Below are 12,500 nucleotides of genomic sequence, written 5' to 3' on the forward strand. Positions count from 1 at the left end.
AAAACTGTTTTTAATTGGATAATTGTGCAATTAATTATGTTGTGGGTGCCAAAATGAAGTGTATTTAAACTTTTGAGTTTCACTCAGTTTGTATTACGTTTATGAAGAAGTCAGTTTCTGATGAAAGTGTGAATAAAGTTGTGTTTACGCTAACGCTATTTGTCGTTAACTTGCCTTTATTGACCTTGGGCAGCCTCTGTTGTTTTTTATTTGGTTTGGTTTTTGCAGCGGCTCCACATATTTTCTTGGTATACATACAATACAGTTTATACCTTTCTACTTTTCAAACTAGGAGAAAAAAAAACAAATACAATGTTAGCTGTAAGGCTGTTAATTCATTTGGTAGTTTTCATATAACCCCAAATACACATATCACCATAATATATATACTTTTCATATAGCCTCAAATACACATATCATCTATAATTTTTTATCTTTTTTATTAAGGTGACCATACCTAAACACCAAACAAACATTCAAACAATAAATAACTGCAACTACGATGGAAAAAATCAGCATATAACTTTTTAAAAGTAGGTAGACAGAAAGCAGACTCCAAAATTAGTATAAGTAGTAAGGTGAAAAAGAGTATAGTGTCTACACTGATGAATTAATGAAAACTCTCTAAAATAAGTGTTATTTAAGAGACCTCTGACCTCTGAAATGAGATCTTAGCCTTGCATGACCAAATCTAGAAAGGTAGTCAGTTTGACAGGAGATCTGGAAAGGTAGTCAGTTTGACGGGAGAGGCACAGGGTAGGCAAACAATACTGGAGGCCTCTATTCAAGTCCAAAGAATGGCCAGCAGTCCATTATTTGATGATTTGGGTTGCATGACAGGGGCATAAAGAGACAGAAAATCCTGCAAGTTGATGGGATGCAGTTGTCAGTGCAAAGTAGCATGGCAGAGAAGTAATACGGTTGGTGGTAAAAGCAACATTCAACACCCAGGGAGAAGGATTCTGCACCTGATGAAAGCAGATGAGGTTACCATCATTAAGATGAAGATAGAGCAGATTAAAGTAATCAGAGGCAGGAAGACACAAGTGCATGAGTCATAGCAGCAAGGTCTAATGAAGGTATAAATCGAGTGATCTGGAAGATATTCATCAGGAGGTAAAAGGTTAACTTAAAACGTTGACATTTGGCCTTTCAGAGTCAAATATTTTTCAAGTATCATATTCTTCAAACAGCTTGTGAAATCTAGACTTCTCAGTAAAAAGATGAGAAAAAAGGACATCTGATGGATGCACACTTAAATATACGAGTAATGTTTCAGTATTCTTCTGGCTGAGTTTAAGCTACTTTCCATATAAGGTTGTACTACATCCATGGAATCTTCAAGGATAGCAAAGTCAGATACATTCTCCTGAGAAAATTAAAGGAAAAGGATTACAATATTTTATTTTGCTAATCAGGCTGGAACACTGATCCAGATGGAATACCATCAGTATAACAATGAAATTGCATGTTGCTACCTTTTTATGACATACCTTAAGGAGAGCATGTATGGCCATCCACAGACACAAGAACAAACCACTAATCAAAACAAACAAATCTTGCTTTTAGCCAAACCTAAAAGATTCTGGAGAGAAATCAACTTGCTGACTAGTCAAAAAATGTAACACATCTCTACTTCCCTGAAACTCTCTAACACCACCCCATACAAATGCTCGGGTGCTTACTTCCTCAATGAGTTCAGCAACCTCCCACATGTCAACAGCACAAACCTAGCCCCCCCCCCCCCCCACAGTCACCCTCTCACAGTTTACATTCCACTATTCCAGTTCGAAAAGATTAGAACTAAAGAGGCTGAAACACAATTGGATCAAATACAAACAGATACTTCACAAGGCTCAAATAACCTAGCCCCTTGGATCTTTCCCCTTTGTAAGGACTTCATCTTCCACCCTTTCACTGACATATACAACCTCTGCTTAACAAATAAGATTTATGCCTCAGAATGGAAAGCAGCAATAATCACTCCTATTCCAAGTACTGCTTCACAATTCTGTCCTATCTCAGTACTTTTCACTTTAGGTATAAATACAGAATGAAACTTCCTACTAGGATAACTAATTCATAAAGCCCTTTCTGCTGAGACATAGTCCCTTCTCAGTCATAAACCTTTCACAAAAAACCCACATATAATCTCAAGGGTATCTCTGAATCTCAATCCACCCTCCTAATTCCAAAAAGTAAACTCTATTGCACTGACCATGCAGTTTCCATCCTAGCATCTAAACTATAGAACTCCATTCTTCTCTCAGTCCGAGATGTTCAACTATACTCTCATTTCAGACAACTCATGGAACATAACTTCACCCAAGCAAAGTGCAGCTGCACTCACTGAAGTTACATTACATTAACCCTGTAGCTCTGTCACGCACATACCTATCCCTATTTCATCCTTCCTTACTTCATCTTGTCATCTCCTTTAGTTACTGCCGCTCATTCATCCAACTTCCTCCTGCTCTTTGCATCTCTCTCACACTTCTCATTTTGACTCCTCTTCCCTGTGCATGCCTCTCACATCTTTTCTTTGTCTTCTCCCCATGGTATCCTTTTCTGCAACGATTCTCACTTGCCTCTTTAATGTCTTCATACCTCTCTATATAATGATATGCTGCTATCCCTGTAGCATAAGCTATCTCATTAATTATGGCTTCATCTTATGCATAAAGTTCTCCTACGCATAATTCCATTTTTCCATCCATGTTTTGACATAGTTAACTGCTTCTTGAACTAGATGTTGTAGCATAGTCTTGCATCTGTAAATATGTATTAAATATTATTTATATGTATATATATATATATATATATATATATATATATATATATATATATATATATATTTATATTTATCATATCCTTGTATCTGTAAAATATGTTGTGTTCATTTTTTATGTAATCCTATTCAACAACGCAGTGCTTGCAAATTGTCCATTGAGATAAGCACATTACCCCAGTAAACACGTATAAATTAATCAATAAATAAGCAAGTAAATAAACGTACCATAAATAGTCACTATTAACTGAGACCTGTGGCACTCTATGAGTTGGTAGCTATCAGATGAATTAATACCTGAAACCTTGACTGAAGTTAGCTTGAGAAATGAAAACAAATAATAGAAGTTCTATAGAAGAAAGATCAGAGTATGCCCACTGATGTCTCCTCAAGATGATTTGTGGAATTAAAATCCAACTAATCAAGGAAGACCAAAATATTAAATACAACCTTTGTCCTTGTTACTAAGAAACATTTTGAGGATGACAATCTCAATATCAAGATTTAAAATCAGAAGATTTGCTTATCATTTCTCAATAACCTGCTAATAAAAGGTAGGAGTAAAGCATGAGTGGAAGTTAACCAAACTACAGAATCTCAAAATGGCTTCTTCAAAATGGGGATAAGAAAAAACTCATTATTAAAATTAGATGGAAAAAACTCAATCTCAAGAGATATTTGGGTAATTTAAAAATCCATGAACCTTGGGAATGGAAACATCATTTAACAAATTTTGTTCATCTAGTGTGCAAACTACAATGAGTGGGAAATAAAGCCAAACCAATCTGTACAATTCCCTTTGAATCAACATATGGAGCTGTAGTCCAATAAAGGTAATGGCACCCAAAAGAATGATACCTATCAATTACTCTAGGGAAATGAGAGCTTAAAGTTATCAGTCTCATCACAGAAAAGCATGATGTTTCCTCACAACATGAACATAGAAAAGTCATGTAAGTGGTCATAGCAGTTGAATTCCACAGCCTGTTAAGGCATAGCTGAATGACATGAAGCTGCACCAGTCTATCACAACAAGACCGTTGTCTTCTTTTGTAAGATTTGAGACACAGTGAGTATGTAGTGGTTATTCTGTTTAATCATGTCCTCTTTGATGTTGTGAGGTATTGTCAGCTGTACCAGGAGACGTAGGACAGTGCATGTGTGGGATATGCCAACATGGCTGATTAAAGTTTTGTAAATAATCTTATGTCATTTGACTGTCACATTTGATTTGTACAGATGCTTGCATTAAAATGTATTTGTGAACGTTGCTTATGTTAAAAATGCTGCAACAGAATCTTAACAGAGTTCTGAATGTGAATTGTGTCAGAGTCAGGTGACTAGATGTGATGCCCTTCTATAACCAGCTGAAAGACGGAACTCTGGCAGCAGCAGTTTGTTGTTTGTTTTTGTTTTTCTTTGGAACCTGATATAAAAGATCGATGTCAGTTATCACAGTTCAGTAGTTCAGTTGTTAGTTGCAAAGTTCAGTCAGTGTGTAGCATCTCATCTTACCTTGTGGAAGTGACCATCTCAGCAGTATGTCTTGCCTTGCCAAGATCAAGTGCTAACATGTGTCCTCAAGGGGGGGGGGGGGGGCAAGTTCACTCTTTATTCAACATTTCATCTGTTAGACATCTAATTGTAAATCATTAGTTGTTCTTCTCTTTTGTTACTGTGCAGGAGCTCTTTATCTCATAATCTGTATTTATAGAAATATTCTTTATAGCAGGGAAACTTATTTTAAGTTTCTATTCTACACGACTGTCAAGGCCACATCCCTTTTGACTGTTCCATAAACTTATTTAATCATCTTTTTCAAAAGAGTTCAGACACATTCATTCTCCAGTGGTGCAGAAACTATTCCTTCTCAGAGTAAAAGCCATCCAGCCCATCTGTTCCCTTATGAACACGACTAACTCTGTCAATGGTGAGAGCCCATCCTGTGATCTTTTTTTACTCTCAGCAACTAAAGACAGATGCTGTCTACCATTTTTATACGTGCCCAAGCAAAACCTAGGAAAGGCATCACATATGAGGCTATTCATATCATGAAACTCTGTAACCTTTATTAACAAGAAGATTTTTGTCATTACAACTTCTTGAGGCCACTGACTTTCAAGCTTAAAAAAATATCATGATGTCTGAAGAACAAAAACTTCAGGAACTTTATGCAGTGTGTATCCCCAACTCTAACATACCAAAGTGAGTAGTACAGTGCATTTTCATGTAAAAGTTATTCCCATCCCTCATTTCCAGCTAACTATGCATTTACCACTGCAAACATTCATTACTGGCACAGCCCATAAAAATGCAATATTTCTTCCTTTGCATTGACCTAACCCCCCCACCCCTGAGATTGTTTTTATCGATTAATAGGGACACCATCATACCCCAGGGAAGCTTCTTCTTCTTTAGGCTTTTCCCGGTTAGGGGTCACCACAGCAGATTACCTGTCTGCTCATGACTGACAATGGAGTTTTATGGTGCTGAGGTGCCAGACCAGCGCACAACTTTCTACATAAGGCACTCACACACACACACACACACACACACACACACACACACACACACACACACACACACACACACACACACACACACACTCATGCCTAGGGCCAATTTAGAGTGTCCAATCCACCTACAGCATGTCTTTGGGATGTGGGAGGAAACCGGAGCAGCCGGAGGAAACCCATGTGACCACAGGGAGGACATGCAGACTCCGCATAGAAGACACTCCAGCCGAGGATCGAACCTGAGAACTTCTTGCTGTGAGGTGGCAACGCTAACCGCTGCACCACTGCGGCTGCCCATCATACCCCATGGAAGCAATTAGCATGAAAAGAAAACAGTAGTACAGCAGAGGTCTTACTTCCTTGAAAAACTGTACCTAAATAAAACTGGTAATAAATTAGTAATAAAAAAAATTTGTTGTACTAACAAGCGGGAGTGAAAGCAGTTAATGTCTAATTTCTCTATAAAGATTTGTTAAATTATACTAGTTGTAGGTCATATTTAGTACAGAAAGGCAGTCCTAACAATTTCTTGAAACAATCCAACCATTTTTGTAAAGCCTGATTATTATGAACATCCTGAACTGTTGCTCTATCTTCCATTTGCAATTGCAGAATATCTATCACTGCCATCGCAGATGCAAATCATGTTACCCTAACCATTGCTTTTTGCTCATTACTGAAAAAATTATTACAACTTTGAAAAAAAACAAAAACTTTAACTGAGCCAGATAAATCAACTTAAACTTTAACTTGTTTGAAAGACACTGACATATAACATTTAAGAGCTCAACTTGGTGCTTAGGTGTTTGCACAGAACAGCCACTGTCAAAAATATTTTTTCTGTTACACTACATGGTTATCTGGATGGCAAAACTAGGACAAAATCTGTTCCTTTGTGGGGTCTCCTTGCAGCCATATCAAATATCAGCAAAGGAAATGAAAAAGCACTTTTAAAGCTAATAATGACCACTGAAAATCTGAGCCCCTCTGCCAATATTTCTTTAATGAAAGCCATAACAGCCTAGAACCTTTTGTCTGACAGATACAGTCATCCATAATTTTTTCTTCATTGGCTTATCAAACATTACTAATTTTGCTAGCAAACTGCTGCATTGCTTCTTCAACAACTTTTTTTTCTTCTACAATAATATGGCATCTGCTTGGTTATAAGGCACTATATCCACATCAGGTTAGGAAAGGTATTGAAGAGCCTATAGTAGGGGAAGGGCGATAGGCTGAGGCAGATGTAGTGTCACAATGTATACTAACACATAAATATTCTATATATGGACATCAGACCATGTGCATTATAGGCGGCTTTCTCCAAGAGAGTGAGCTATGGGTGCACCACAGGACTGTCACTCACTTTCATGGGGGATATAAACATATCCTGAAGTAACCATTCAGAATAAGCGTGCCATGCAAGGTTTCTCCAGTATCCATCAGGGAAACCAGAAAACTTTGGTGTACCCCAGGCATGTACCCTACCCCTCCTCCACCCTGAGAGAGGTGAGCATGTTCAGGCCCTTCCGACTTCTCGCTTCCCAGCCAGCTCTAACAAGAGCCCAATCAACTAATTTAACGAGTCACCTGGAAGAAAGTCAGAGTGTCATCTCTCTTTCATCTTTCCTTCAGCCATGTAGATTGCTGATGTTACCACAATTGTCAAATGTCCTGAATGCTGTCATTTGCTCTTTTACTTTACATCTGCCAATTTCCATGATCTCTTACCACACCGACTACAACTTAAGCCATGATTTATCAGCATGAATGAAATAAAAGGATATTTTTATTGTCAGTTTATAGCATACAACCATGAAGTAGATAAAGAAGATGCTTTTCCTTTTGAGGCACACTGAATTTTTCTTGAAATCTATATTTTTAAGACTGGGGAAATCAGATGCTGTGATATATGAAAATGGTCTACAATACAAAAGTCTGGAATTTAGTAAATATCTATGAGACTGAAAGTTCAAGCAAGTCACAGTAAGTCCATTTAATTGCAATGAGCAGGGGCAGGAGAAGAGAATGATCTTACCAGTGAAAAATTTCTTTAGAAAGAGCATTAGCAAAAATTATAATTTTTTTCATCTCAAAGTTTTGGAATAAAAGAATAACTCATTACAGGGAGTCGGTCTGCCCATCTTAGAGATAATAAGCTCAAATCTGAAAATCAAATTGCTTATGTCAGCCATATTACTAAAGTCTGAACATCAATACAAAGAAAAGGAAATGATGAAAAGAGATTAGCACTGACAAAAATACCATTCTGAAAGAAAGTACCAGACTTACAAGATGAAAACGGAGTAAGAATACAACAGCCCGGGAAATGTCTGAAGCTTGAAATAGTTCTTCAAGCAGCAAACTAAGGTCCTGTGTTGCTTAAGGAGAGATGTAAAGCTGTATAAGAAGAGTTATGACATTTGTGTAAGACAAACATAAAGTCTGACATAAATAAGCAGGAATAGTCACAAACAATGCTTTGCAGGTCAGTTGGGAATGCATGATCTGTTAAATTCAAGCGTTGTGGACAAAAGCAAGTCAAATCACAAAGTTAAACTGTGTGCAGCAACAACTAAAGAGAAATGAATGTCAAATATTCCAGTTAAGAAGTCATACAAATATATGGAGAAGAGATGAACGCGGTAATAATGATTTAAAGTTGCAGTTATTTAAACATCTTTTGAATATGTTGAAAAAGCATTACTTGATGTAAAGGTCCATGACATGGATGGTACAAGTTAATTTAAAATGATCAGTAAATACTATAATGCATAAAACCTCAAATATGCATATTAAATAAATAAACAAGCAAACAAACAAAAAATAAACAAATACATGTGGAAATGAACCCTTCTGTAGGGTTCATAAGCTGGAGAGTTATTGAAACAAGTGATATTTCTCAGTTGAATAATTAAATCCTGAAGAAACAAACTGAAATGCAACAAATTCTTAGCTGCAGAGAGATAAAAAATATCAGTAGCAATTTTTGTTATATCTAAAAACACTGTAGCACTTTTTTTATTTCTTCAACATAGGCTTGTTTTTTTTCCATTGACAGATATGAACTCTTCTAGCAAAGCTCTTTTAATGTCAAGAACTGAAACTCAGTTAAGGGTTTATTTTTAATTAGGATGCTAAGATTATTTTTGCAGGTCAAGTTTGCTCAAGGGATTATGAGAAAATATAATAAGACGTTTAATAAACAAGGACAGTATTTAAAATATGTATGTGTTTTTCAATGAAATGAACAAACTTAGCATCAGTCATAAATTGTTTATTAGATAGTTGTTTTCATTATCCGAAGAGACACAATAGCCAAGAAAAAAAGAGTATAGTACATGTGTCTAAAGAGCCATTTCTGCTGACATTACATATGTTTCACGTGTCTACTGTATGAAAATGCTACATTGTTTTGTTGCCATATTTAATGTCATATTTTTGTCTTCTTTATTCCAAACCATATGTGAAAACATATTTCAGCCTTGTACATATGTAAATTCATTTAAAAGTTCAAGAATATTCTTACCAAATTTTTGCTCGGTACATCCTTCAGATTTGGGGGAACAAGAACCTTGTCAATGATGTGTATTATTCCATTCGTAGTGATATAATCACTAGCTATGATCTTTGCCTTGCCATTCAAAAACAATGAATTCTAAAGAAAAAAAAAGAAAAAAAGATCAAAAAGAATAAGTAACAGTTCCAGTCCTCTCCAAAGTATGATAAACATATGTGTGTGTGTGTGTGTGTGTGTGCGTGTGTGCGTGTGTGTGCGTGTGTGCGTGTGTGTGTGTGTGTGTGTGTGTGTGTGTGTGTGTGTGTGTGCGTGCATATGCGTGTGCGTGCGTGTGTCTGCGTGCGTGCGTGTGTGTGCGTGCGTGTGTGTGTGTGTGTGTGTGTGTGTGTGTGTGTGTGTGTGTGTGTGTGTGAATGCTTGGTTTCTGCATCCCAAAGTAGTTATGGTGTAAAGGAAGGAATCACTTGTAATAAACAGGACCATCATCACATGAACCATATTTTTCGGTGCAGTTCTTGGTATCCTTGTATTGTTGACTGTTGATAATGTGCTTATTATTATGGTTTTAATTTGGCTTGTTTTTTGCATGCACTTGTTGTGAAATGCACCTTGTTGGGCTACAGCATTTTGTCTGGTACTTTCTGGTAGTTTGTGCAGATGAATAAGGTTATCAGCTGTTAATTAGCTGCTTCCAGTAGTGCAGGGTTAGATTCCCTCAGGCTGCATTTGTTTACTGTACAACTCTGACCAATCATTCCACCAAACAGTTCTCCTGAACTGCCCCTAAAAAGGAACACTCAGGTGTAGTTGGTGTCCCAGTCTATTAGCCATTACCAATTTGTCTTTTGAATTCCTATATTCTTCACATAGCCGCTAATTACTGCTTCAATATATGTAATTTGAATATGAATCCCAGCACATCTAATGTAGTGTAATGGGATGCCAGATGGATTTTCACTAAATGGGAGTTTCAAGGAAGGAGATGCTTACTGTTTTGCATGCTACGTCTGTTTCCAAACATGAGAGTATTTTTTTTTGTTTGTTTAGAAAATGTCTGTCAGTATTTTTGCATTTGAAATAAAAGTTTTAAAAGAAGTAAAATTGTAAAAGCAAAGAAGAGAAGTGAATAGTATACACACTAATGCATTGGAACAGTGTTTTTGGTAATTGGGAGAGGACACCCAACTAACAGAATATTGGTATGGCTGGTGGGGGCTGGTTCATTACCCTGCATAGGGCCCTTTTTGTCCTCTGGAGGCATATGTATATGCTACATCAGTATGACATTATCAGCCATTAAGGACAATCAGACCTGTACTAAGTATTTTTCAGAAGGAACAGATATTCTTGATGACAAGGAAGAGGTAGGAAGATTAACATGTAGGTGTCCCACAAGCATATAACCTCCACCTTCTCAAAAAAAAGTAAGTTGTATGCAATAATAGTTCTAATTTTTGTATAACTTGTGGGTTACTGAGTAAAGAATGAATTAATTGATTAATAGGGTTGTATTGTTTAAACATGTTGCATTTTAGTAACATATTTTTGTAGTAGCTTCTTTATAGCCTTCAACAACTGTGAAGGGGTTGACATTTGTCAGGTCAGTATAGTTTGCATTATTTGGGGTAATAATCAGAACCATCTGATCTTCAGCATCCACTGTGCAGTCATTGCTGCATATAACTGTGATATGGTCTTCTCTACATGATTAGATTGTAAAGGATTTCTACATTTAGACAAAAGCTATTACACTGTCTGACAATTAGTAGTGACGATTAAAGCCCCAGTGTGTCAGTGAGCTGCTTTCTTTGCCATGGGTACATGGCTTGAAATTTTTCCTTCTTCATCTACCTACTGTTTGCTTTGGGGCAATTACAAATTTATGTTAGACCCCTTAGTGGTCTCCTGGACTGTGTGCCTATTAGCTACCTATAACCTGTGGTTGATTTTGCCAGCTGTTCCTTATTGTATATCTGATTTATTTCAGGGAATGTTATTGCAATATCATCACCACATCTTTTTTTTAAATGCAGCATAGGCTATTTCTTCCTTAAGGGCAATAAGCACTGCATGTATAGATGAAAAATGGAAATGCAATGTTGTTTGCCAACAGATCTCTTTAATGTGGAATTATTCAGATGACTTTTACTTCAGCAGAGACTCTGCATAACGACTTAGCATATGTTATCAGGTAGTTAATATTGCTTATGCTGACATCATTAAATACGCTTCTATTTAAATTGTGTTATACATGCCTGAATCTTGTAGTAATATGCTAGTGATCTTCATACAGTTTCATGGAGTTCATTCAAAGTACATGCAATTTATTTAAGATGTGTACTCAGTTAACAAAGTAGATATAACTGCTGTTGGGTTGGGGTGGTTACCTGTGGTATTTAATCTGGATTTGCAGGACTAGTGTACATGTGCATGTGAATTAAGCTGGAATACTTTACTATCGCTACTCTTTATTTGAGTGAATCAAACCTGAAATATGTTACCGTGACCATTATTATTATTACTCTTTTTTTGACACAGACATCTGAGAAGTATGCAATAAATAATCTAGATATAATAACAGGTTTTGAGGGATGTCTGTTAATAAAATGATTCACCTTGTTGAGTTGATAAAGTGAAACAGTCATTAGTTTGACTTTGCAGGACTAGTATGCAAACTGGAATAGTTTACTGTGGCCATTTTTACCACAATCAGAGATGGGATGTGAACACATTTAGTAAAGTGCCTGGAATTGATGAGTATAGGTATTGGTGGATTATAATGCCTGAATGGGCTTTATTATTAAAATGTTCTGAAATGGGTTCCTTTGTCATTATTGTTTAATGCATTTTGTTTCACTGCTTGCTAGGAAAAATATTTAAAACTAAACATTTAATACACACTCTCAAATGTTGCTATATTAAGAAAAGAAATATAATTTAAAATAATTAGGACGGTGACTCCAAAAGAACACATGCATTTATGCATGGACCTAAAAATATATGTGGAGGACACATGGTTTGAAAGTAGCTTGGGGTTCAATGTATACTTAATCTGCTACTCCGTGTATGTGTGTGTGTGTGTGTGTGTGTGTGTGTGTGTGTGTGTGTGTGTGTGTCTGTGTGTCTGTGTATATGTACATGTGTGAGTGTGTGTGTGTGCATCCTGCAGTAGACTCGCATTCTGTCTGTCATTAGTTTTTCTACTTGCCTTTCCTGCATAATGGGACAGACTCATCCACCTTGGGACCCTGAATTGTATAAAGTGATTATCAGATAACGAATGCATTAATAAATGATAAAATTTAAAGAACTGGAAACTGAATAAATATAGCAGGACATTTGTTTTTTCTGACAAAGCACCTTAAGTACTATAGAACAACATCAAAAGCAATTCACTTTTACTACAAATGTCATTCATATAAAAGATAGAGCAGCACTTGTTTAAAGTTCTTTAAGAATTTTTTTTATTTCTTTCACAACCCCCAGTTAATTTATAAGATGATATTCAATCAGTACAGGCAGCACAGTGTAGCATGTTTCAAATGAACACTGCAAAAAAATTAATACTACAACTCTAATGATAGGAAACTAGATTAGTCATTTGATATATCTTGCATAATAGGGCAGAAACGTTATTAAATCTTAATTATCACAAATCCACTTAATAACAGTTAGC

General features: G+C 36.3%; 1 protein-coding gene across 1 annotated transcript in view; it reads right to left on the reverse strand.

Annotated features, from left to right (window-relative positions):
- STAB2 (stabilin 2) overlaps positions 1 to 12,500 on the reverse strand; it is a 922,612-nt gene that overhangs the window by 289,535 nt on the left and 620,577 nt on the right. The window contains exon 49 of the mRNA XM_044087850.1: positions 8,834 to 8,962. Coding sequence (XP_043943785.1) covers positions 8,834 to 8,962 — 129 coding nt within the window. The remainder of the gene's footprint in view (positions 1 to 8,833; positions 8,963 to 12,500) is intronic.

The sequence above is a fragment of the Protopterus annectens genome, chromosome 11.part0 (assembly GCF_019279795.1).
Source record: "Protopterus annectens isolate FY-2018-M chromosome 11.part0, PAN1.0, whole genome shotgun sequence".
Taxonomy (NCBI): Eukaryota; Metazoa; Chordata; order Ceratodontiformes; family Protopteridae; genus Protopterus; species Protopterus annectens.